Source organism: Hypanus sabinus, chromosome 1 (genome assembly GCF_030144855.1).
Source record: "Hypanus sabinus isolate sHypSab1 chromosome 1, sHypSab1.hap1, whole genome shotgun sequence".
Taxonomy (NCBI): domain Eukaryota; kingdom Metazoa; phylum Chordata; class Chondrichthyes; order Myliobatiformes; family Dasyatidae; genus Hypanus; species Hypanus sabinus.
This window is the reverse complement of record NC_082706.1, coordinates 102,990,261-103,017,891: the sequence shown is the minus strand read 5'-3', so window position 1 is coordinate 103,017,891 and position 27,631 is coordinate 102,990,261. Positions and strand designations below refer to the sequence as shown.

Genomic DNA, 27,631 nt, shown 5'->3' with positions numbered 1-27,631 from the left:
AAGTTCCTGGAAATGTTCTGCAGTGCAGGGACCACACTGTAAGAGATACAACTGCACAGGTCAAACCAAGTCAAGTCATGCTCAGATTTATTGTCATCCAGTTAAATGAAACGATGTTCCTCCAGACCACGGTGAACCCACAGAATGTAAATCACCCACAAACATTAAACAAAATATTGCCAAAAATAAGTTAATTAAAAATTATTCAAAATGCATGTAGTACACAGCACAAAATGAACAGGAAACAGTACGAGACCTCGGTAGTGGCAGAGTATTCACTGTTGTCGGACTGTCCTTGTTGTGTCTCTCTGTAACTGGACAGAAGGTGAGTCCGTGTTAGCAGAAACGTCTCTGGCTCCATTGTTCTGAGTACTGGTGCTTCCTGGGGTTGGCTGCTCAGCCTGCTGTTATTCACACTGCTGGTGCATGACTGCACTGCTAGATCCAGTTCAAACAGAATCAGCAGCTTTGTGGATGACACACCAGCGGTTAGCCTCATCAACAGCGGTGGCCGGATGGTGGACAGAGAGGAGGTAGGGTATAGAGTGGCTAGTAGAATTGTGCAACCACAACTTGTCTCAGCATGGACAAGACCGAAGCGATGATTGTGGACCTTAAGAAGGTGCAGGCTGACCACTCTTCACGGCACAAACAAGGCAGCTTCTGGGAGTGCACGTGCTGGACGATCTCACCTCTCGCTCAACGCCACCTCTTTGGCAGTGCCTCCACTTCCTGAGGAGACTGAGATGAGTGAGGCTGCCCTCCTCACCAATTTTTACCTGCGCACCATCAAGAGTGCCCTGACCAGCTGCATCACCGTCTGGTACGGGAATCGGAAGACATCTGACTGCAAGTCCCTGCAAAGGATTGCGTGGTCTGCTGAGAGGATCTTCGAAGTCTCTCATCCACCTACTAGAGATATTTATCAGAAGCGTTGTGTACGCAGGGCCCTTAGCATTGATCCAAAAATCTCTTTGACCCCCTACAATCAGACATTAAGACGAAAACTGTTAGGATGGGAAACAGTTTCCATCTCCAGGTCGTAAGACTACTGAACTCTCTGCCACCACTCTGCTCTCATCATGCGTGAAGTGCCAGTACTTCTATCCTGTCTACTTCTTACGTTGTGTCATAAATGCAACTTATTGTTTGCTAATTCAATACTGGTAATATTAGTTTGTTTTAAGCATGCGAGTTATATGTACTGCTTTGTGCAGACTGGCCTGGAAGAATGTTGTTTTGCTTGATGGTATGAGTGTGTACAGTTGAATGACAATAAACTGATCTTGAACTTGTTTAGTCTCACAGCCTGAGAGAAGAAGTTGTTACTCAGTCTGGGAGTACTCATCTTGATGTTCCTGTACCTCCTTCCTGATGGTAGTGGGTCAAAGAGATTGTGGGATGTGTGGTAGGGATCCTCAACAGTGTTTTAGGCCCTTCGTCTACAACACCTCTGGCGAATGTCACAAACAGAGGGGAGGGACACCCCCTTGACAGTTTTTACGATCCTCTGTAGGATCTTGCAGTCCGATGCCTTGCGGCTTCCGTACCACACAATGATGCAGCCAGACAGGACATGATCTTATAGAAAGTTGTTAGAGTGGAGTCTCCTCAGAAAGTGCTGTACCTTCTTGACTAGTGAGGAGGTGTTGTGGGTCCAGGTTAGGTTGTTTGTTAGGTGCACACCATTCAAAGTCATTGCTGTGCAGTGGAGAGTGCACCTTTCTGAAGTACACAGTCATCACTTTTGTCATGTCCGCTTTGAGACTCAGATTTCTCTACCTCGTCTCTGTAAGCCAACTCATCACAGTCTGAACCAGTCAGCTGTGGCTGCTGAGACCCTGATAATGTGGTTTGAGCTGAACTGGCAGTGTGTCTGCAGCGTGAACAGCAGCAGACTGGGCACCAAGCCTGGGGAGCACCAGTGCTCAGTGAGATGGAGCTTAAGATGTTGTGGCCTACTTGGCTGATTGGGGACTTTTTGCCAAGAAGTCCAGGATCCAGTTACAGAGGGGTATTAAGTCCCAATGAGGCTAGTTTACCCAGCAGCCTCTGAGGGACGATCGTATTTAACAGTGAGCTGATGTCAGTGAACAACATCCTGGCATATGAGGCGTCGTTTTCTGGGTGGGACAGGACGGAGTGGAAGACTGAGGCTCTGGTGTTATCAGTTGGTTGGTTTGTAAAGGTAGGCAAACTGGAAAATATCCAATGTAGTGGGAAGGTAGGATTTTATACAATCCTTTACCAGTCACATAAAGCATTTCATGATTGCTGTAGTAATCATTTAGGCCAGTTACCATCGCTCTCTCAGGCACTAGAATGATGGTGGCTGCCTTGAAGCCTGCAGGGACAGTTGACTGTTTCAGACAGATTAATTAAAGATGTTCTTTAAGACCTCTGCTAACTGGGCCAAATTCATCGTGTCAAACTGTGTGGAAGGCACTCAGCCTGTCGGGAAGGGAGGCGTTGCTGCCATTGTCACGCAGGGTGGGATTGTAATCTCTTCTGGTTTGTATACCTTGCCACATGTGCTGCATGTCCCTAGGGCCACAAAGGTGCCTGAATTTTCTGTGAGACCTCACACTTTGCCTTCCCGATCGCCACGAGAGTGTGGCCCTTGCTGACCTTAGAGTTGGCCTATCCCCCATTTGAAGGCACAGACCTCGGCAATCAAACATGGCCTCTGGTTAGCCCTGACAGTGTCATGTTTAATCATGGTGATGTTCTCGGTGTGTTTTTCAACGTAGCAGGTCACTGATCCCTCATATTCATCACTCTTGACGTGCTGCCTCCCTGAATATACTTCAGTCTTTGCTTTTGAAATGGTCCTGCAGCGCTAAGGTAGCACCTTCTGGTGATATTCTGATCCCCTGCAAGCTGGTTTGACTCAATTAACCTGGTCTGTATACAGGCATAAGCAAAACGGATGTGTGCTCTGAGAAACCAAAGTGAGGGGGAGGCAGACTTGTAAATCCCACGAATGTTAGTATAAACCATGTCTAATACATTTGCCCCCCTGTCTGTGAAGTTGACATGCTGGTAGAACTTTGGCTGGACAGTTTATAAGCTGGCATGACTGAAATCACCAACACCAATTGGGGTCGCAGATGGCACTGTAGAGTTCCGACAGCACTGGCATTGTGGGAGTGTAAACAACAACAATCACAATGGCAGTAAAAAGAAGGGCCTGCACTTCACCATTAAAATCTCTGTGATGAGCAGTGGGCCATTACTACCAAGGCATTCACACACCAGTTCTTATTGACACAGACACGCAGACCTCCTCCATGGGTCTTGATGCACCATCAATAACTCTCGGAGACGTGAGGCGAGATATAGGCTTTTATTGACTAGAAGAAAGAACAAGCAGCAAGTGACCACCACACTACATCCTGGAGACTGAGGCTGGGGCGGTGTCTCCAATCACTTTTATACCGGGGTCCGTAGGAGGAGCCATGGTCAGTGGGAGGAGCCACAGGAGCAGTCAGCGGGGGGGGGGGGGGGGGGCATGTCCAGACAGCAGGTATATGTAGTTCACCACAGGTCTTGCCGGAGGTCGCAGCATTTCTGTCTGCCCGGAAGGAGATTAGGCGTTCTATCTGGATGGCCGAGTCTGGGGTGGTGTCCTAGAGCTATGTTTCTATCAGGAAGAGGTGTGCAAAAAACCATCATCTCCCACTGGTTCAGACATGGACGCAGATAATCCAGTTTAGTTTCTAGCAATTGAGTAGACTAGTTGGGAGCCTGGGCCTGCAGGGATCCACGTTAAGTCTCGCTCGAATACTGGTGTGCTTACCGCACTGGTGTGCGTCTTCGTGCACTGCTTCCGACGGCCGAGTAGTTGCAATACCTTGCTGCTCTACCGTAGAGTTGTTAAAGCGCGGGCTGCCTCCTATTGCGGTTTGCACATGTTCCATATAATCCTTCAACAATAATAAACGAGAACTGCTTTCCATTTTGTTCTTTTTCTGCCAAAGAAAATCTCCCTGAAGGTTAACAATTAGAGGAAAAAAATGGCTTGGCATTTTACCAAAGAGTGATTCTATTGTTAAAGCCTTCTGTAGTAGCTGTACGTCGATTTGCCAATGGATGGCTCAAGGATTGCGTATCAAGTAATTATTTTCATTGAATCAAAAGTGTTCAAATTGGACTTCATTAGATGTGATTTCTCAGTAGATTCCTACTGGCAAGAGGTCTGCTAGTGGAAGTTATTACGTACCGTACTTTATGGCGTATATCCCTCATTGTGACCCAATTCGAGTAACGGTGGTTTAGTTCTGTGCACCACATTCAGAACAGGAGATGGAGGCCTTGCTGCACAGTTTCACCAGACTGACCCGGGCACGAAGGGGTTAATTGCAGAAGGAGACTCCGCACTTGAGTTAAGTTTCCTCAAATGCGGACGACTGAGAGCCAACCTGAGGTTTTTGAGCGAGAGGAGCTGGTAACTTGTCGCAATGCAAAAACAATTAGAAGAGCTCTGCAGGTCAGGCAAATTGGTGAACTGGTTTATTCTTGTACCAAGGTACAGGGAAAATCTTTTACATGCCTTTATTGCAGATAATTCTATTACAATCGTACATTGAGGTATACAAGGGAAAGTAATTACAGAATGCAGAATATAGTTACAGAGAAAGTGTATGTGAGCAGACATTAAGGTGCAAGACATGGTAGTTTGTAAGCTCAGGACTCCATCTTATCATATTGGGGGACCATTCAGTAGTTTTAAAACAGAAGGATTGAAGCTGTCCTTAAACCTGGTGGTATGGTATGTGTTTTCAGGCTTTTGTGTCTTCTGCCCAATTGATTGGGTGAGAAGAGAGGATGTCCAGGTGTGTGGGGGCTTTGATTATGTTGGCTGCTTTACTGATGCAGGGAAGACGTAGACTGAATCCATGGAGGGGAGACTGGTTTCCCTTTCGTGCTGGGCGACGTCCACAGCTCTGCACACACTGTTGCCGTACGAAACCAGGATGCATCCAGACAGGATGTCTTCTCTGGGGCATCAATAAAAGTTGGTCAGGGTCGAAGGGAGCATGCACAATGTCTTTAGTCTCCTGAGGAAGTAGAAGAGCTGGTGTCCTTTATAGACCATCACAATGATGCAGTCAGACCAGGACAGTCTATTGGTGATGTTCACTCTTGGACCTCGAAGCTTTCAATCCCCCCAACCTTAGCACCATTGAGGGGGACAAAGGTGTGTGCACGGTTCCCTTCCTGAAATCAGTGAGATGCTTTGTTGTTCTGCTGGCACCTATGCCAACATTTATGGGAGGGAATGGATAGTCAACAATTTGGGTCAAGACCCTTCACATGCAGAAACTGGTAACCGTGATGTGTTGGTGCAGTGAAGCTTGATCTATGTGGAGGAGAAGTGTCTTTAAAATTGAAGTGTGTTGAGGGACTATAGTATACCAGGAGACTCCTCACATAATCTGCCCATGAGTTAAATTTCTTTAAACTCGTCCAATCCCATTTCAAAGGGCTGTAAAAATCCATACACAGAGGTGACCTGATAGAGGTGTATAAGATGATGAGAGGCATTGATTGTGTGGATAGTCAGAGGCTTTTTCCCAGGGCTAAAATGGCTAACACGAGGGGGTGTAGTTTTGCTTGGGAGCAGGTACAGAGAGATGTCGGAGACAAGTTTTTCACACAGAGAGTAGTGGATGCATGGAATGTACTGTCAGAAATGGTGGTAGAGGGGGATACAAAAAGACTTTTAAAAGACTCTTAGATAGGTACATGGAGCTTAGAAAAATGGAGGGTTATGGGTAACCTGAGGTAACTTCTAAAGTAAGTACATGCTCAGCACAGCTTTGTGGGCTGTAAGGAGATTCTAGGCAGTTTCCAGAGTAGGTTACATGGCCAGCACACTATTGTGGGCCGAATGGCCTGTGATGTACTGCAGATTTCTATGTTTCTATGATCTGAGCATGGCCAAAACATGCTCTGGGAAAATGTAAGAAAAATATCCACAAGAACAAGCATTAACCCTGTCTGAATGAGTGCTGTGTTGCCCCAGTCAGTTCATATTGCTTCATCAGCCACTGTGTTGTTAAGTCAAGAATTTCCACATCATTTTATGGGAGAGGGTCTGGAAGAAAAGCTTATTTTTCTTTAGTAGGCTTCAATGTCAAGTCAATTCAGGCACCATGTAGCCAATCACAGCTCAAGTGCAAGCTGGGAAATGGCCAATAACTAATTATTCCTCTTGGGAACTTCCAGGCGGAAAGAAGGAAGAAGTGATTGTTGATGGAGGGACATCTCGTCACTGCTTTTATGATCTTATTCCAAACACCAAGTACAAGATCAGTGTATACGCCCAGCTGCAGGAGATAGAGGGACCGGCCGTGAGCATACTCGAAGCAACAAGTAAGCAGCCACTTACCCTCACCTTCACACCCTGCTTTCATTCCTTGACCTATCAAATGTAAAGCGTAACCTTTCGTGCTACTAGAGGCAACGTTTCAGCTCAGGTTTGCACTGGTCTAAATTTCTGACAGAAAATAAAAGAACAATGTGAATTTCATGATTTGAAAGAAAATCTACCAGGACAAGACTGTGCATGACAAATCCAGTGTTCAACCAGTTATATGCCATTATTTCTCTGTAAGCTGTGAAAATTGCATTCCCACTGTCGCTTCCACCGTCTAGAACTCCCCTCAGATTCTGCTGCCCATGCTGTGAAGCTGTGGATCCAGAAATCAATAGCCCAAACAGAATCTGTAGAGACAGAATCAAGTCATTTTTCATGTCATTATCGCTTTATCCCGCTTCATTACTAGTGAAAGGCTATAGGGCAGATATTTCTGCCTCTGGAGATACTTTTTGAGGATTATTTCCAGTAGATTCTCCTCTTAGGTCTTGATCCTAGTTCCCATTAGTCCACTCACCTCTCAGCCCAGGGCTCACTGAGTCTCATCGGCTCCTCAGCCAGCAATCTCTTGGTATAAAATTTCACACCCATCATTTATAGCCTGTACACCCTATTTCTATCCATCCCATTTTCCATGCAACTTCAACCACCCCTCAGGTCTCTTGTACTGTACATCTCTGAATTTAATCGCCCCAGAGTAATTACTCTTCTATTAGCTGTCAAGTTTCTAAATTCTGGAATTCCTTCCCTAAACATCTTTGCTTTATCCTATCCCTAGCGGTGCTCCTTGTAGTCCAGCTCTATGATCCAACCTTTGGTCAGCTGATCCAACGCAGTCACAAAGTAGGGGAACAGGACCTTCAGCCCACTGAGTCCATGCTGGTCGTCAAACAACTCTTTACGTTGGAGACGCCAGAGATTGCAGATGCTGGGATCTAGAGCAACAGGCAGTCTGCCAGAGGATCTCAGCTGGTCAGCGGAGTCCTGAGGCAGGGTTTCACTGTGAACCGTTGACAATTTCTTTCCCCTCTGCCGCATCACCTTCCAAATTCCTTGACAAAATTGTTTACATTAATCCTATACTAGTCCCATTGTATTCTTCCCATACTCCCTCCATCTCCATCACTCACCTACACCCTAGGGGCAAGTTACAGTGGCCAATTAACCTACCAACAGGGGCAAGCCCAAATGGTCACAAATGTCACACAGAATCAGAAGTCAGGATTGAACTATCAGCATTTTAGCTGTGCAGCCCAGTACTTATGAGAGTTTGTGTTGAAGTATTTTATCTAATTACACTTGGGTGGAGAACTTCAGGATGTGGCCTGTTTCCGTGCTGTAATTGTTATATGGCTATATAATGTTTTCCTTTGTAAATGCAAATTGTTGCTGTAGGAGATCCAGGTAGATTCTCCCTTATTGCATCCAATCTTCTGCACGTTGGTGAGCGCTTGGATTCCTACGTGTGGGGAGTAGGGTTGACTGTCACAGTCTCTTTCTTTTGGTTTAGTTCCTGTTCCGACGGAGCCACCAACTTCTCCAACAACTGTCCCGCTGCCAACTATTCCACCTGCCCGGGAGGGTAAGACCGAAGTTAACAATTCACTTGTGAAGAGGGCAGTGAACAGGATTATCTGCAGGGATTTTATTCAAGACAAAGCCCCTGACTGACAGTACCATGGGGGCTTTAACCTCTTCCCATGCCACTGTGCGTGGCTTTTACTCCATGTTGTGAATGGATTTCCCAATCAATTGCATCCATTTCTGGTTGCCTCATTACAGGAAGGGTGTGGAAATTTGGCGATGGTGCAGAGTGAGTTTGCCAGGTTGCTGCCTGGATTGGAGGGTGTGTACTGTAAGGGGAGGCTGGACAAACTTGGGCTCTTTCCTCTGGAGTGATGAGGGCTGAAAGGAGACCTGATAAAAATTTATAAAATTCCACGAAGCATAGATGGATAGCTGGTGTCTTTCTCCTGGGGTTGAGATGTCTAATACTAGAGGGCATGCATCTAAGGTGAGAGGGGGTAAGTTTAAAGGAGATGTGTGGAGTAGGTTTTTTTAAACAGAGTGGTGGATGCCTGGAATGCAGTCCCAGGGTTGGTACTGGAGCCAAAATAGATAGAAGCACTTAAGAGACTCTTAGATAGGTACGTCAATATGCAGAGAACGGAGAGATATAGACCATGTTCAGGCGAAAGGGACTGGGTGCCATTGACTCAATTAGTGTAGCAGGCCATCGTGGGCCAAAGGGACTGCTCCTGTACTATATTATGTTTTAATCCTTTTATGCAAATTTGTTTAGCTAATGACCATGCTGTTAGTTGCTACAGTGGATTAGAATGACACAAATCGATTATTAAATTAGAGTTTTTGATATATTAAGTAGATTTGGTGGGGAAAGAAACTGTGCAGGAAAGGGAATTCAGACAATGTGCTAGAAAGTTCCAGAGGGGCTGCTTTGGGCTGGTGTTGGGAATCTCTCCTTCAGAGACAGTGAAAATCTAGAACTCTCTCCTCAAGGAAAGTGAGGCTGGGAATTGATAGACATTCTCAAAAGTGATACCAATAGACTTTTCATGTCCAGGTTAGTAAGACTTAAGCTTAAGCTGGGGGGAGGTGAGGCTGGGCCAGCCTGACGAGAGGGTTGGTATAAGTACGCTCCGAACGCTTTCCATGCTGGCTCATGTCTTACGTTAAACAACTGCCTTTTATTTTGGACAACTTCTAATTGTTCTTATGGCTACAGTTTGCAAAGCTGCCAAAGCAAATCTAGTCTTCCTCGTGGATGGCTCGTGGAGCATTGGGGATGAGAACTTTGTCAAGATCATCGGCTTCCTGTACAACACAATTGGAGCTCTGAACAAGATCGGCCCGGAGGGAACCCAGGTGAGCACCGGCTGGGGGCGCTGGGGCTGTGCTTGACTAGGTAGGGGCTTGGACTAGGTGGTGCCTGGGTGACTGTCAGATTGCCGAGAGGAACAAGGCCTCTCCTCGTTCTTCCTGCACCACAGGCTTGGAATCATCAAATGCTTTGGCTCATGTGTCAGTTGGCCCATTCTGTCTGTGCCTGCCCACTGAATGAAGTCAAGTTCTACTGCACAAGTGCAGTAAGCTACAGATACAATGAAAGACTTGCAGCTGCATATAGGTACAGACGTCATACAGAATATAAATTTCCAATAAAAATAACAATCTGATTTCTTTCTTGGGCTTAAAATGATCAGCACATCACAGAAACCAACTTCTACTCCATGGACACTGTCTACACTTCTTGCTACCTTGGTATAGTAGCCAACCTGATATAAGAACCCTTCCCCCCCCCCACATTTTCTTCTCCCCCCCCCCTCTGTAGGGCAGAAAATACAAAAGCTTGAAAGCATGTACCACCAGGTTCTAGGACAGCTTCTATCTTGCTGTTATAGGACCATTCAATGGTCCCCTAGTATGATAAGATGGACTCTTGACTTGACAATCTACCTTGTTATGGCCCTACACTTTACTGTCTACCTGCACTGCACGTTCTCTGTAACTGCAACACTTTATTCTGTCATTTCTTTCCCTTGTGCTAGCTCAGTGCACTGGTGTGGTGAAGTGAACTATATAGATGTGTGCAGAACAAAGCTTTTTCATTCTGCCTCAATGCATGTGCAAATAATGAACCTAATGACCAAAATTTCTAATTTAGCTCAACTTGACACAGTAGCCTTGCAACCTCACAGCTTCACTGACCTTGGTTTATTTGTGACCTCCTGTGCTGACCGGGTGGAGTTTGCACGCTTTCCGTCACTGCTTGGGTTTTCAATGGCTGCCTCAGTTTCCTCGCACCTTCTGGAAACGGTTTCATTGGTTGTTATATAATGTCCCCAAGTGTACTTGGCATGGGAATGTGGAGAGAATAAGTTTATAGGAAAAACTAAAGGGGGCAGGGGTTTGTTCTGCAAGATGCCACAGACTTAATGGGCCAAATGGCTTTGTTCAATGTTATAGGGCAATAAGCCTGTGGCATCGCTTCTCTCTACATGTTACCCAAACCATGGAGTCCATACAGGAGAGGTCCTGTCATCTCAGCTCCCTGTAAATATTAGATGTCCTGTCTGCTGATGTGAGGATTGATTTGATGAGAAACTGATTTGTACATTTTCTAAGAGAATTTATTGACAAATTTCTTTCCTCAGCCTGTTGACCCCACTCAGTCCATTGTCCTGACATAAAGTTTAACCTTTGGATTTCAACAGGTTGCGATCGTTCAGTTCAGTGACGATCCCAGAACAGAATTTCAACTCAACTCGTACAATGATAAAGAGAGGCTCCTGCAAGCTATCCAAAGTATTAGGTACAAGGGCGGAAACACAAAGACAGGTACAGTCTTTGGGAAAAACACACGTGCTGAAATGATGCACTGCATGGATACATGAGAATATTTGCATGTAAGCAACATAAATCATGCATTTCTTTGCACAATCGTGCTCATTTTATTGCGTGTAGTTTAACCAGCAATGCAGAAGCTGGAACCCCAAGCAGTGTAGTGGGTATGTAGCTTTGAAGCAATGCTTGTCGCTGTAAGCACTGCTGGACATTGTGACTCACGTTAACAATGAGGCAGCACAGTAGTGTAGCAGTTAGTGTAGCACTGTTACGGCACCTGTGACACAGATTCAATTCTGCTGCTGTCTGTAAGGAGTGTGTACGTTCTCCCCGTGATAGTGTGAGTTTCCTCCAAGTGCTCCAGTTTCCTCCCACATTCCAAAGACTTATGGGGTTAGTAGGTTAATTGGTCACATGGATATTATTGGGTGGTGCAGGTTTGGAGGGGCCTGTACTAAATTTTTAAAAAATGTAACAAACTTGTTATCTATCTCCATTTCAACCCTATATTCCTACCCACCCCCAATAAGTTTTCACAGCCTTGCTTATTAATCTGTTTCTGCTGTCAAATTCACAGTCCCGGTCATTAGGCATTGAAACAGGTCCTTTGGCCCAACTTGCCCATATTGACTGGGTTGTTCAGTGAGCTAGTCCTGTCAGCTATGTTTGGCCCATAGCCATCTAAACCTCTCCCAGATGGCTTAAAAGTATTGCTAATGTGCCTGCCTAAACCACTATTTCTGGCAGCTTACTCCAAATGCACACAACCTTCTGTGTGAAGAACCTTCCCTTGATGCCCCTTTTAAATATTTCAGCTCTGATCTTAAACCTTTTGCCCTCCCTTAAGCACCCTTTCCCTGGGGGAAATAGACCATGTGCTTTCACCCTGTTTAAGCCCCTCATGATCTGGTATGCCTCTTTCCAATCTCCCACGTTCCAGGGAACAAAGTCCAAATCTTACGTGGACTCCACTCCAAGACCAGGCAACATCCTCGCACATGTTTTCTATGCTCGTTCTTGCTTAATGACATTGTTCCTGTAACATGGTGACCAAAACCGTTCACAATGTGCCAAGATTCTGCTTCGACCATCCTTTGGAAAACAGTTCTAAAGATTCATGATGCTTGGAGAAAATAATTCACCATTTCTGTCTTAAATAGGCAACACTTTATTTTTAAACAATGGTCCCTCATTCTAGATCCTCTCACAAGAGGAACCATCCTGTGATTATGGTAGATCTGCACTGCGTTTCCTCCAGGGGTGATATATACTCCATAAGGGTGTTCTAACCAGAATATTACTTGAATCTGACAGAGATTGCAGATGTTGGAATCTGGAGCAACACACAATCTGCTGGGTGAAGCGGTATCTGTGGGTGGAAAGGAATTGTCAATGATTTGGGCCTACCCTCAGCATCAGGGCTGGGAGTAGAGAGGGAAGAAGGCTGGCCTAGAAAAAGGAAGGGGAGTGGTGAGAAAGGATGCTGAAGTGATTGGTGGACTGAGGATGGGCCTAGGATGACAGGCATGTAGGGAGGAGTGTGGTGGGGGGTGTACTTGGAAGTCTGTGACAGGTATTCCTCCCATTTTTGTCCTTCTTTCCACCCTCCCCCAAAGCCACTTAAAAACATAGAAAACCTACAGCACAACAAAGGCCCTTCAGCCCACAATGCTGTGCTAAGCACTTCACCCACCTTTCTCCATCTACCAACTCTACACACAGGTTACCACAGCCTTCTCCCAATGGGCTTCAACGATCAATCACCTCTCCCCACCCCTCTAATGGTATTCAACAGAATCCAGCATGGTGTTCCCGTCAGCGTGTCAGGCCGAGACCCTTCCGAGCCCAAAATGTTGACACTTCATTCCCCTCATTAGATGCCACCTGACCTGCTGAGTTCCACCAGCATTTTGTGTGTGTTTCTCAAGATTTCCAGCACCTGCAGAATCTCCTGTCTGGCATTCCTGTTTATCTCCCTCCAGCAGCTAGCTCTCATCTCCACAGAACTGCCCCCCCACCGCCCACCTTACTCCAACTACTTTTTTTCCTCTTTTCTCTCTCTTTGTCTGCCTCCATCTATCATTCACCTGTCACGGCCTACCTCCCCTACCTTCTGGTACCTGACAGCCATCTCACGCTTATCCTCCGTCCAGCCGTCACCTCAGAATCTTTCTCATTGCCCCTCTGCTCTTTGCGCTAACGTCGCAGTCCTGATGCCGGGTTTTGGCCCAAAATGTCAACAATTTCTTTCTTCCCAGGGATGCTTCTGGATCCACAAAGTGTTTCCTACCTGGAGGACGGACGTGCAACTGCTCCTCTACCCTCCAGCCCGCTTGATATAAAGGATTGCACTCCCTTACCAAACAAAGTCGTGAATGCGCGTTATCAAAGAACTTTAAATAACTTTTATCTCTGCAGGAGGGGCCATGTGTTGTTATTTTTGTGCATTTTAATTATTGGATTCTTAATCAAAGACAGAAATTTATAATTAACTTCACATCTGGCTTGAAAGAACAACAGTGTGGCAGAGGCAGAACTCTTGATCAGCCTTTTCTGGGTGAGATTGTTCAGAGGTGTTAAAGATGTCCATTAAATTGAAGTGGCTAAAGGAAAGCAGCTAGCAGTGAAAAGAGAGCTGATTTTGTACATGTGGAGAGGGATGTGTGGCTACACCGTACAAAAGAGTCAATCACGTATTATCAGAAACTTGCCCCAGGGTTCCAAATCTCCTCTTTCAATAAAGCACTATAATCAGCGAGTGAAAACTCAGAAGCAATCATGGTTTAAACTTTACGTCATTCTCACTAAATCACCAGGATAGGATATTTGAGAATTAAAATAGCCAGGACTTGCTGAAACAAGCAAGCATAGCAGAGCTTGAAGTGAACATGAACCCGTACTTGGTTTATAATTACAGATACCATACGTGGCCTCATGTAGCAAGCACGTTGGTGGTGGATGAGGTGATGTTAGGGTGCATATCTTCATTAAAGAAAATATTTTAAAAATCACAGAGTTTAGATTGTAGGTTTCAGTTGGGTGTTAACAAGATGGTGCTGGCAAGATAAGCCAACATTTTGTGGGCAGCACACAAAACTAAAAACTATTCTATTAATTGTATTTTGTCTGGACTGAGATCACTGCTACGCACAGCCTGTAATTTACCTGTGGGAGCTGTGCTTCTGAACCATCTGTATGACCAGGCTTTTTTTTATGGTACCTGAAGAATCCAGTGAACTGGACTCTGGAGAATGCAGGTGGCCATTTTGAAACTTGAAGTCAGATGGATGCAGCAGTACCCAGGCCTGGGAGCAGAAAGCAAACTGATGTTTAGCTGATTTAAGCACCAAGCCAGATTAAAAAAGGTTGAGGCCGAGGGTGAAAGATGAGCGGGTGTTTTGCTCTCTACTCCGAGAGGCTTTACTTCTTTCGGACCTGAACTGGCTCCGTGGATGTGGCCTGCGGCCATTGGGCTCCTGGACCAGCTACAGTGCTGAACTGGCACCGTGGATGTGGCCTCACTTTTGGAAACTGCGGTTCATGCTGTGTGTTATTTGTTTACTTTTTAATTGTCTGCAGGATTTGTTTTTTCCCACACGGGGTGTTTGACAGTCTTTGTTCTGTGAGGTTTATTTCAGCGAGTTCCATTGTGTTTCTTTGTTTTGTGCCTGCAAGAAGATGAATCTCAAAGTTGTACGGTGTACTGTACACATACTCTGATAATAAATGTACTTTGAACAACAAAGAGCAGTCTGGAATCTACAAAGACACAAAAGACTGCAGATGCTGGAATCTGGAGCAACAAGCAATATGCCTTTGTCATTACTCCTATCCCCTACCTGATTTGGTCTCCTGTCATCTAACCTGCCCCCCACCCCCGCCCCACCATCCTTCAGTCCTTCGCTCAGCTCTCGCCTCTGTCTGACAACTCGTCCTTGTTCAGGCCATCTTCCCTCTTGACTCACGCAGGGTCTCGATCCTGCAAAACGTCAGCAGTTCCTTTCCTTCCTCAGAATTGGCAGATCAGGTGGGGTGGTAGCGTAGAGGGTAGTGCAATGTTTTACAGCATGCAAGCTGTAAGATCGGGGTTCAATTCCCGCTGCAGTCTGTGAGGAGGTTGTGTGTTCTCCTCAAATCTGTGTGGGTTTCCTCCGGGAGTTCCAGATTCCTCCCACATTCCAAAGACGTGTGGCGAGAGTTAGTGAGTTGCGAGCTGGCTACGTTGGTGCCTGAAGCATGCCCACACTTGCAGGCTGCCCCCAGCCCATCCATAGACTATGCCGGATGTTGATGGAACTGCCACATTTCACTGAGTGCTTTGATGTTCGTGTGACAAATAAAGCTAATCTCAGATCGCAGCGTCTATAGTCCCTTGTGTCAAGGCAGAGTCTTTTCCCGCAGGGTGGAAGTTCAGACACAGGAAGGCAGAGATCTATGTTTAAAGGAGAACTGCATATCAGGTGTTTAGTTGTAGGTGCTTGGAATGCACTGCCAGGGGAGGTGACGGAAGCAGGTGTGATAGCAAAGCATAAAGGCATTTAGACAGCTACGTGAACGGGCAGGGAATGGGTCACGTGCAGGCATATGGGATTAGATTGCTGCACTGCACTCTCTATATTCTAATTAACTAATTAACCTATGCTTATCACAATGTTCAGGTAAAGCCATAAAACATGCCAGGGATTCGGTGTTCACAGTCGAGGCAGGATTGCAGAGAGGCATCCCCAATGTCTTGGTGGTCGTCACGGATGGTCGATCCCAGGATGAAGTTGACAAGATTTCCCAAGAGATGCAGATGGATGGTAATTGGGAGGGAATGTTCTGGAAATCGCAGATGGATGTACTGTTCTGAGATCTTGCGATGACAAAGTGTCCACATCAGAATAACATAGGCTTGGTTCAGTGGGAATTTTCATCACTTGTTTTTTTGACCTGTGTCTTAAGCCCACGTGGATGGTGTTTTTGAGACCGACAAGGTCAAGGGTTGGGGTGCAGGGAGGGGAGTGTGAGTGAACCAGTTTTAGTCCAATCCTTCCAGGGAAACATGAGATTAACACACTCCCTTCCTCCTTTTCTCCTTCTGTAGGGTACAGTATCTTTGCAGTTGGCGTCGCTGATGCTGATTACGCAGAGCTGATCAGCATTGCAAACAAACCCAGCAACAGGCATGCCTTCTTCGTGGACGATTTTGACGCCTTCAAGAAGATTGAGGACGAGCTTGTCACCTTTGTCTGTGAGACGGCCTCTGCAAGTGAGTCCCTGTGACTAAACATTTTAATAGTAACAATCTTTAGTTCCACAGCTCCTTCAGATTTGTAACATCCCATGAGGATCACTGCATAACGACTAAGTTAAAACTGAAATTGAGCTGTATAAGGAGATTTTTAGGGCAGAAGGATTTATATGGGAAGAAGAGTGTGGGAGAGAGGATCTGCAGGGAAATTCTGAGGGCAGACTGCAGACTGGGGAAATGCAGTACTTGGGACCCAGCTGAATATGCAACTGCTTGTCGTAAAGTGATGGAAATTCAATGTCAGTCAAATCTGGAGATGACCAAATCTTCACTGAACTTCAGTTGACTTATTACCTGTCGATGAGTCTGAAGTTTAAAGTGCATTGTTGCTGCATCAAGGGGACCAATAAGTTTATGAGGGTGTATCTAAAGCTTTCTTCTGTAGCTCCATGCACCCTGTCCACTGTGGTGGAAAGCCTTCACTTATTCAGTGCCTGATATCCATCTTATTGGTCAAGGTGCACCTTGAATTAGGGCTAGATCTGTCACACGACTGTAAGTTCTAGGAGCAAAATTAGACCATTTGGCCCATCTAATTTTCCTCACCATTCAATCATGGCTGAATTTTTTTTCTCAACCCCATTCTCCCATCTTCCCTCCATCACCCTTAAACCCCTTACTAATCAAAAATCTCATCAATCTCTACCTTGAGCACACCTAGTGTCTTGGCATCCACAGCCCACTGCAGCATCAAATTCCACAGATTCATCAACCTCTGGCTGAGAAAATTGCTCTTCATCTCAGCTTTAAAGTGATGTCCCTTTTTTCTGAGGCAGTACCCTCGTATCCAGGACTCCTAGTGCCTAGTGATTGAAACACCCTCTCCATGCCCACTTCATCCAGGCCATTCAGTATCTGGGAGGTTTCAGAATCCCCATCACCCAGAGACATCAAGTACACCTTGTATGTTAAACCTTTCTTTCCTGGGTCATTGTTGTGAACTTTTTCTAGACCCGCCTCTGGACCAGCACACCTTCCTTAGATACAAAATTCCCATGGCTGATGAGGGGCATGGCTTCCATTCCTAGTCTCTCTCAACGACTCTGGTCCGTTTTATCAGCAGGCAGAGATGAGCCCTTGCCATGGCGGAGAGGTTCTATAAAGGGCAGGAACAAGTAGAAATAATGGGCCTACCAGAGCAGTCTTATTTGTGAATCTTCGGTAGGAGATAGAAATAGTGCAAGGTTAGGGGTCTTGACCCAAAACATTCACTGTCCACTTCCTTCCATCAATGTCGCGTTACTTGCTGATTTCCTCCATTTAACCCTTGCTGCTTATAGGTATGAGTTTCAGATTGGCCTCCCAATTCAGCGATTTGTGGCGGACTTGTCAATGGTCATTATACCTTTTTGCTCTCAACCCTCCCTCCCTCTCAGTGAGGTGCCTTGACTTGTGACTAGTACAGTGTGTCTCGCTGCTTGGTGAGCTGACTCTGGGTTCTAAGTGACGCTCACACACAGCTGATAGTCCAACTCTCTCAAACCCTCACTGCTGGTCTCGTGGGTCACCTTCCCGTCCACATGCTGTGCCATGTCTGGACTGGATCTCATCACCAAACATATCACCACAACTCAGCGATGCAAAGTCCTTCATCCAGTGTTCCCTGTGGAAGACACTTAATTTGATGCAGATTCTGTGCTGTTTTATTGTTGATCCCGTTCTGATGATGCTCCCAGCTTTGGCAGAGCTCTTGGGAAAGGCTGCACATTCACTCAAGGATTTTCCTGCTATGTTATGTGACCAGTGGTCTGGGGCACCATTTTTCCTTTCACAGGTGCCCTGACCATTTGAGACAAACTTAGACTTGGATCCCATTGATAGGGTAGGTGGGCAGATCGTCAACTTGCTAACAAAATAGAGCTACTGGCGTGCCTTTGTGTTCAGGATAGATCTTCTGCAATGCTAGCACTCAGGAACATAGAGCTGCTCACCCTTTCCACCGTTGACCCCTCAATGAGGACTGGAGTGTGCTCTCCCGACTTTCCCTTCCTGAAGTCCACAATCCTCGGCCTTACTGACATTTTGAGTGCCAAGGTTGTTGCTGTGGCACCACTCAGCCAGTTGACCTATCTCACTCCTGTACACCACCTTGCTGCCATCTGAGATTCTGCCAACACTACTATTGTCAGTGGTAGATTTATAGAAGCATTTGATCTGTGCTTACCCCCGTAATCATGACTGTAGAGAGAGTAGAGCAGTGGGCTGTGAGATGAACCTGTGTTGTCAGCGTGGAGGAGATGTTATTGCCTCTCCACACTGACTGCTGTCCTGATGAGGAACTGGAGGATCCAGTTGCAGAGGGAGGTACAGATACCCAGATTTTGGTGATTAGTACTGAGGGAACGATGGCATTCGGTGCCTCAAATCTTAAGATGAGAGGAAAGAGTTTTAAAGGGGATCTGAGAGACAATTTTTACACAGAGTGGTTGATAGCTGGAGGATGGTACCTATAGTTTACCCTGATCAACATGGTACACCTCAGGTGTAGAAATAACTGAGGGATGTCGACTGAAAATCTCAATTATTCGACTGTCACAGTATATCATCCCTGAGTATATTGCCAAGTATTTACATCCATCAGTCCCTCAGTTTTAGTTCACCTTCAGGACTATGATTGGGAATCCCATGATTGGAAAGTCCATGATTCCTGTCCTGTGATTCAGATTGTGTAAATCAGTGTCTAATCCGAATCCCATGATTGGGAATGCATAAAAAAGTCTCTGGGATTAGGAATGTGTGAATCTGTGTCATGATTGAAAAATGGAGCTGTGACTGTGACTGAAGTCTCTGATCTTCAATCATCACAACAAGCAAACATCATTCTGGAGACACTCTTGGTAGAGGCTGATAAACCCAAAGGTACATCACAATTTTATACCCTTCAGATCAAAGATAGCACAGGTGGTTCAATGCAACTTCAGTAGTTACAATGACATTGTTTACTTCAATACTTCGGGTTGACAGGTGATTCCTTTGAGGTACATATTTACAGTGATTGATAAGACACCTTTGAACATTCACATACCTTTGTTGAGAGAAAATAATTAGCACAGATATTTGAAAATCTTCTGACAACAGAGAGCCAGACACCCAAAATTAATGTCATCAGAGCTGTCTCTACCCGTGACCATATTTGATTTGCTAAGTGAAAACATCCATCTGGTTCGCCGGCTTGCTCTCAAGTCACAATGGTGCAAACAGCTTAGCTCATGTTGCCCAGTTTGATGCAGGCCAATTAACACGACCCCATTTTCTTAATGTTGGAGTCATGAATATGCAAACCATATCAGTGGGTTTTTAGCTGCAGTTTACTGCTTGTAATTTATAATAAGAACTGAAAACTGGTTCTTACATGAATTAATATCCACTATATTGACATACCTCCAAAATACTCCCTAACAGACCTTCCTCTTGGCTCCTGGACAGAAATCTGTCTCGGGAAGGCTAAACTTTAAGGAGTATCTAATTAAATAGGGCAGTGAAGATACCCTTCACTTCAGACCCCTTCCCCAATTGTTAACCTATGATGTCCCTATGTGCATCGATGTTACTCTGTCATCCCTAATTGTGTATCTACAAGACTAAGAAAAGACCACAATAAAACATTTCAGAAATTTGATCACATCCTCTTCTTGGATACTCCTGTCCTCTCAATATAAACCGGTCTTTAAAATGCAGCTTTGTCATTCATGTGCTTGTTGTTTCCTTCCCTGCTGGTCCATTGCTGTTTACATATGCTTATCTGTGCCCCCTCAGTATCTGAGGGCTAAAACTCAACAGTGGCTAACAGTAGTTACTCTGTGCCACTGGCAACAGTTCACATTCCATGCCCTGACAGGGGATTGTCAGAATAGTCTGGCAAGTCTTTCAGTCCTTGTAATCGAATTACAGGAGGGCTTGGCATGGTGTTCATTTGGATCTCGCCCTGGTGGCACCCCCTCCTGGTCTGTCGTTTTGATCGCTGGCCTGAGGACTGAGAGAGCCCATGTCATTTGAGTCCACACCCATTCCAGGTTGGGGCGGCTGCCTTCAGCTGCTGTGTACAATTACTTCTTTCTCGGTCAGCCTTGCCACCGAGGCTGTGGAACTTGATGTCTCTGCCGTAACTCGGATCGCTCCCGTCTATTTTCCCCAACATCTTCCTATTCTGATCTGTACAACTAATCACCTACCTCCCAGAACCAGCCTTCATTACAGTGTGGTTCCTGGTATACTGTAACACTTTATTCACGGTTTGCTGACATGCTTTCTCTGTGCCTTCAGCTTTCACGTCTCTGTTTTCTTTAATCTGTGGTCAGATGTGACACAGCAGGCTGGTCAATCTCTGTGACGACTCTGTTAGTGGGTGGACTTGATCCCTTGTTCTGTCTGTGAGGGCGACAAGGTGAGTCATACAGTTTAGCCTGGGTCCAGAGTTTCCACTGGCTGCCTCGCCGGGTCTGCACAAAGACACGAGTGTCAGTTGTCAGAAGCACCACCTGTGGTCCTATCCATCTGGAGCGAACCCAGCCTTTTCAGGTAGCACCCTTGCCATGACCTAGTCTCCTGGCTGTGGGAGGATGATCTTCTCTCCCTCTGGCTTTCTCTCTGATCAGCAAGGTGAAGCTGTTATTTTGACCGGTCCTTCAACACTTTAAGCTGTTTACAGAGACCCCTTACATACTGGGCCATGTTATCTCTAAAAACTAGAGGTTTACCGCACTCTGTAATCACCTCTTAAGGGAGTCGGGTTGCTTGCCCTGTCAGTAATTTGTGGAGGATAAGAGCCATCGGGCAGTTTGGGGTTAATCGCAATCTCATCAGGATTCCTGGCAATGCATCAACCCATGTCTTTCCTGTCACTGATGGAGGTTTAGCTAAGGCAGCTTGGATAGTTTAGTCCATCCTTTCTACTGTTCCGAAGCTCCGAGGGTGATAGAGTACATGGAATCGTTGTCGAATGCCTGAAAGCTTGCACGTTTTCTTCATCACTTTTCCAGTGAAATGTGGTCACTGATCGGTGTCCACCTGGGCTGGGGTTCCCCACCTTGAGGAGGATTTCCTCGGGTAAAATGCAGCAGGAAAGCTCTACCCATCAGGTGAAGTGATCCACGCTTTCCCCCCTGATTCTTGGCAGGGCCCCATCAAGTCCATTTGTATGTTTTCCTAGCCCCCCCCACCCTTGATTTGCCAGCTGCACCTTTGACTTCCTCCGGGGTTACATTAGGTACAACTGGTACATGTCCAGTAAAGCTTCTCCACGCCCCTGCCCATCCCTGGTCACCACCAAGACTGCTGGAGGGTTGGGACTATATTGTGCCTTCCCTAATGCATTGGCCTGTGATATAGCTTTAGCAGTATCTGCCTAATACATGCTGGGGCTACAACTATTCCTTCCCCATGCCTCTGGTCCCTTTTTTGCCCCTCCTCTTCTCCATTTCTCCTTTTCCTTCTCAGCCTCCACATCCCCATATAGTTTTACGAGATAGGCTGCAGTAGATTTTCCTTCTACGCCGGCAACTTCTGCTGATTTGCATTCTTCTTCAGCTCTTTTTGTCCAGGGGTCTGCCCGCTCATTCGCTGTCTGCTCTTTACTTTCCCCTCTCTGGGGAGCCTTCCTTTAATCACTGCCACCTCTTCAGGCAACTTCACTGCTTTGAGCAGTACTTGTATTGGGTGCCCGCGTCTGTTGAGGTTACAAAAGCCCTCTGTGCCCATGTCATAGAAGCATAGAAAACATAAAGCACAATACAGGCCCTTCAACCCACAAAGCTGTGCCAAGTGTGTACTTACTTTAGAAGTTACTTCAGGTTACCCATAACCCTCTATTTTTGTAAGCTCCATGTACCTACTCAGGAGTGTCTTAAAAGACCCTATCATGTCCGCCTCCACCACCATCGCCGGCAGCCCATTCCGCACACTCACCACTCTCTGTGTAAAAAACTTACTCCTGACATCTCCTCTGCACCTACTTGCAAGCACTTTAAAACTATGCCCTCTCGTTCTAGCCATTTCAGCCCTGAGAAAAGGCCTCTGACTATCCGCATGATCAATGACTCTCATCACCTTACACACCTCTATCAAGTCACCTCTCATCCTCCGTTGCTCCAAGGAGAGAAGGCCGAGTTCATTCAACCATAATATCATAATGCTTCATCACAAAAGTGAACCTGCTGCCTGTGTATGTGTTCATTCTCTTCTCTCTGCTGTAGTGTAGTGCTTCTGTTTTATTTATCATTAATATCTGTATTGTTGACATAACTCCAAAATACTCCCTAACAAGTGGGATCCAGGGTTAGTGACCATGTCTGCGAATGGGGATCTGGAGTCTGTGATTGGGAATGGTGACCCAGTGTCTGTGGTGGGAATGTGGGATCTGGAATCTGTGGTGGAAAATGTGTGACCCAGTGTCTGAAATCTAGAATGCGTGATTGGGAATTTGGGATCCGGTAAATGGGTTTGGGAATGTGTGATCTGGGAGTCTGTGATCAGGAATGTGAGCTCCTTGTGTTTTGCATAGCTAGGAGCCATTGAGAATGGGGTTGTGGAATGACACTTGACACTGACGTATATAATTGTTCTACTTCCAGCTTGCCCGAAGGTCCACATTGGAGAAAACAACCTGGCAGGTGAGGGACATCGCCTGACACATCATCGTTCACTGGAGGTCTCCAGCCGATGGTGTACTCATGTACTGAGAAAGATGGTTGCAAGTTTCCCTTTGATTTCTCTTTGATGTTCTGCTGAAATTGTTTATTGTCTCCCTATTATTTGGAAGTGATTGCATCGCAATCAAAGCTCCATGGTGACATATAAAGCAATAATTTATTCAAGGATATCTAGTCTCACAGTTATAAAACTAATCAAAAATTACTTTCCTAAGCTTTTCCCTTGGCCATTCCTCCCAATTATTCTTCCCAGTGGCACAGATCTCTGAAGGTGACGGAAATGTTACACCTGCCCATTTACCTCCTCCCTCACCTTCATTCAGATTCCCAAGCAGTCCTTCTAGTTGAGGCAATACATACAGTCAATGTTTCGGTGTCCCGCTGAAGGGTCCTGACCCAAAATGTGGACTGTACTTTCTTCCATAGATGCTGCCTGGCCAGCTGGGTTCCTTCAGCATTTTGTGTGTGTGTGTTGCTAAGCAAAGAAAAGGTTTAATTTTGTTGGAAAAAAAGGGAAACTCTTTCAATTAGCAAGAGGTTTATTAGCAGACACATGGAAAAACGAGAGGGGAAGGAACCAAAATGTAGTTGGTTGTTATAATGTGGAAAGAGTGAATGGCAACTTGTTAATCTATTGATCCTCTGTGGTTTCAACAGATTGCTCCAGCTGTCATTAGATGTGAAGAGTGAGAGTCCCCTTGCACAGAATAAATGGACATATGATGTAGGGCGTGACTGGATAGTCAGCATTTGTTATCAGTGTGAAAGGCCCATCAGACGAGTTTAGTGACACACTCCCCTTGGCGATGAAATTGATTGAGAAGTGCCAAGTAATTACGTGGCCAGTTAGGTCCTAGTGGAGTCAAAGCTGATGTTGAAGAAAGAGAATTGGGTAGAGGAAATATTTGCAAAGCTCCAGTGAAGTTGAGTTTGACACGTTATCTAAAGCTTTGACAAACTTCTATAGATGCACAATGGAGAGTGTCCTGACTGTTGCATCATGGGAACACCAATGCCTTTGACCAGAAAAGTCTAAAAAAGTAATGGATGCAGCCACCCATCACAGGTAAAGCCCTCCGTACCATTGAGCAGACCTATAAAGAGCGCTGATGCTGGAAAGCAGCATCTGTCATCTAGGACCCCCACCATCCAGGCCGCGCTCACTTCTCACTGTTGTCATCAGCAAGGAGGTACAAAAGCCTAGAGTCGCACACCACCAGGTTCAGGAATAGTTATTACCCCTCAACCATCAGGCTCTTGAACCAGAGAGGATAAATTCACTCTTCCCAACACTGAACTGATTCCACAGTTCAGTAAAGTAGTGTCTTTCAAGGACACTACAACTCAGGTCCTCAATATAATTTATTCATTTGTTTGTTTGCTTTTCTGTTTTTGTATGTGCAGAATTTGTTGTCTTTTGCACATTGGTTGTTTGTCCACCTTTATATTGATTCTATTGTGTTTCTTTGTATCTACTGTTAATGCCTGTAGGAAAATGAATCTCAGAGAAGTACAGTCGTCCCTCAGTATCCGCGGGAGATTGGTTCTAGGAACCCCCACGGATAGCAAACTCCACAGATGCTCAAGTCCCTTATATCAAATGGCATAGTATTTGCTTATAACCTAAGCACATACTCCCGTATACTTTAAATCATCTCTAGATTACATACAATACCTAATACAATGTAAATGCTATGTAAATAGTTGTTATACTGTATTGTTTAGGGAATAATGACAAGAAAAAAAAGTCTGTACATGTTCAGTTCAGATGCAACCATCGTAGCTCTTCTGGGTACGCTGATGCTGCCTCGGCACCAGCCGATCCCAATTCTCCCGTGATCTTTAAGTTCTTGAGGCTAAGCTCCTTCCTCTCGCTCACAACACGTAGCAAACGAACGAGACGCGAGGTGAATGATGCTCAGACAACGAGTGAGAGAGACTGAGGATCTGTGAAATGCCGGGAGGCTACAGCAGGGTATGCCTACACATCACTTCATTCGCGTGGATTCAGCGTAGTGCTCGGCACCTGGCAAATTCAAGTTTTGCTTTTTGGAACTTCCTGGAATTTTTTTTTCAAATATTTCGATCCACGGTTGGTTGAATCCGTGGATGCGGAGGGCCGACTGTATATGTTGACAGCTACGTACTTTGATAATATATTTCCTTTGAACTTTTTCAAAGAGACAACACAAGTTTGTGTTAGATAAATGGGTCTTACTGAAGCTCACAACAGTCCCATTTATCTAACCCTCTTGACTGCACTTCCCTTATACTGGCGCTGTCATTGAGAGATGTGGGACTCATAACCATAATTACCACTGTTTCTGAGGAGAACAGTGGAGAGGAGAGAACAATTTCCAATTTCCCTGGGGATCAATAAAGTATGTCTGTCTGTCAACTCTCGGCATCCTCATGAACTACTAGAGAAAGAGCTGCAAGTAACAATTCAACTCTCCATTAGAGAAGTCCCCAGGTTAGGAACCCCTTTGTCTAGTGGATGGTGAGAACACATAATTACTTAATAAGAAACTTTATTAAAATTCAAGACAGAAATTTTGTGCCAAAGTTACTATTCGAATTGTTTGGAGTATTTTCCCAATTTCATATCATGATGAGAAAATTTTCTTTGCAGGATTTCGAATGATGGAGATGTTTGGTTTGGTGGAGAAGGAGTATGCCTCTGTAGAAGGTGTGTCACTGGAGTCCGGCTCATTCAACAGCTTCCCCTGTTTCAGGCTTCACAGAAATGCCCTTGTTTCACAACCCACAAGGTAGGTGTCAAAACCGAAGATAGTGAATATTTCTCCGTGTAATCGGCATGTCGAATGATCAGAAGCCTTTCAAATGTCTTCTCTGCTTAGTATCTTTGTAACACCTTGCAGCATGTTCAGGGTGTTAATTATAGCAACGAGAGCAGCCAGTATGCACACAGCAAGATCCCATCCTTATATAATGCGAGGATAGCAAGGTAATTAGTTTTAATACAGGTCCTCATGGGTTATGAATGGCTGACTTAAGTACAGTCTGCACATAGGAACGTGTGTTTGGGATACTGGCGGGTTGGGTTTGCCAGGACTGTCTGCACCCTCTGCCTTTTTCCTATTTCAAAAATAAACTTTATTCATAATTAAAAAAACAGTACAAAAATATTGCATTCATAGTCTTTACATTCAGTACTGTTAACTTTTTAGAAACCATAACACCATTGCTATTTAACGTGGCCCGGTGGAACGATACACCATTTCAACGTTTGAGAGGCTTCTGCACGAAGACTCAACCCTTCCATATGCAGTCAGGGGCCTAGAGTGTGGTCCTTCCCCACAGAGCCTTTAAACTGGCTGCACCAAACTTCAGTGCGTTTCACAGTTCCTACTCCTGCAACCAGTCAGCGGTAGTCCCTTACGGACAGCTAACTCTGCTGAAAGATCGAAGGGTGTCCTTTACCCGTGTTGATGTCTTTCCAGCAGCACTTGACAACTGCCTCAGTGTGGGTCCCTCGGATCAGCTCATGGATCAGAGAGTCCTCTGTAATGACGCTTGGTAATGCCATGTGTTAATGCAGCTTGTTTTACAAGCATCAGAAGGTGATCAGGCTGGGATACTCTAGAAATAAAAAAAAACAAAACACTGCGAGATCATTTAGTAGAGATGGACATAACAAGCAGTAGATGCAGTCTAGATGAAGGGTCTCGACCCGACCTGTTGACTGCCCTTTTCCCTACACAGATGCTGCCCGACCTGTTGAGTTTCTCCAACAGTGTGTTTGCTGTGTTTAATAGAGGTCTTTGGAGAGGGTTGAATGAGACAGATAAATGAACGTTATTTCTGCTTACAGGGTTGATGGTCATTAACCAGTGAGGTAGGGAATTCAGGAGAAACATTTCCATCAGTGCCCCATCCGAGTGGAGAGTGACTGGGATGAACAGTGATGTGCGAATGGACTACAGGAGAAAGGAACAGAAGGACGTGTTACGGGAGGGGGGTGGATGCAGGTGTGGATGAGACAACCCATGTGTGCTGTGCATTGAATGTGTTGGTTGCCTCTGGATTTCACTAACCTGGATCACTGAGCTTTAACTGCAGTCCATCTTTCCCAGGAACATTCATCCAGACGGGCTGCCGTCGGATTACACCATCTCCTTCCTGTTTCGCCTGCTGCCCGACACGCCACAGGAGCCTTTTGCCCTCTGGGAGATCTTGAACAAGCAGCGCGAGCCCCTGGTTGGAGTCATCTTGGACAGTAAGAGCCTCCAAACTTCTCTGTTTGATTGTTCAGAACAGGGTGTGGTTTCAGCTGGCCCCCATCCTTCCTCCTCAGAGCCGACCCCCAGCGAGGACTGGATAGGAACAAAGCTGTTTGATATACAATTGATGTACAATTTTTCCCATACCTATAGCCACCGAAGATTCTTAGAAGTGTAACCTCATCACATAAGAAAAATGGTGGCTTAAGTGGTACACAGCAAGATCCCGCAAATGGCACTAGGAAATAACCTGAAAGATTGATATTGTTCATGTTGGTTGAGGGGTGAATTTTGCCCAGATCTTCAGGGGAAAAAACTTCCAGAATACAGAGACAAGTCCTTGATTTAACATCTAAAGGATCACGTGCTTGAGGCTGTGGCTGTTCCTCTCCAGACTGGGTGTTCAAATGCCTGGGGTAGGACTTGAACTCACAACCTTATGATTCAGAGGGTCAAATGCTGCCCACTGAGCCACCGTGTATTGAGTCATGCATTAGCCCTTCAAGCAGGGGCTGTGTGAGAGTGGATCCGGTCCCTTCCGACTGCTTGAAGGACCACATGACCCGCAGTCAGATGTAACTTACTCTTCCTGAGCTTGAGGCAAATAATCACACCCAGCTTCCACTCAGCCGACTGTCTCCCTAAGCTCTCAGCTACAATTAAACGCAGCAGAACAGGTGGAAATAATAGCATTATAAAA

The 27,631-nt window shown here is 45.6% G+C and overlaps 1 protein-coding gene across 1 annotated transcript in view; it reads left to right on the top strand.

Annotated features, from left to right (window-relative positions):
* col14a1a (collagen, type XIV, alpha 1a) overlaps positions 1-27,631 on the top strand; it is a 212,318-nt gene that overhangs the window by 131,536 nt on the left and 53,151 nt on the right. The window contains exons 24-32 of the mRNA XM_059973127.1: positions 6,232-6,378; positions 7,893-7,964; positions 9,129-9,268; positions 10,618-10,741; positions 15,406-15,549; positions 15,834-15,998; positions 22,610-22,648; positions 25,320-25,458; positions 26,785-26,927. Of these exons, the coding sequence (XP_059829110.1) occupies positions 6,232-6,378; positions 7,893-7,964; positions 9,129-9,268; positions 10,618-10,741; positions 15,406-15,549; positions 15,834-15,998; positions 22,610-22,648; positions 25,320-25,458; positions 26,785-26,927 (1,113 nt within the window). The remainder of the gene's footprint in view (positions 1-6,231; positions 6,379-7,892; positions 7,965-9,128; positions 9,269-10,617; positions 10,742-15,405; positions 15,550-15,833; positions 15,999-22,609; positions 22,649-25,319; positions 25,459-26,784; positions 26,928-27,631) is intronic.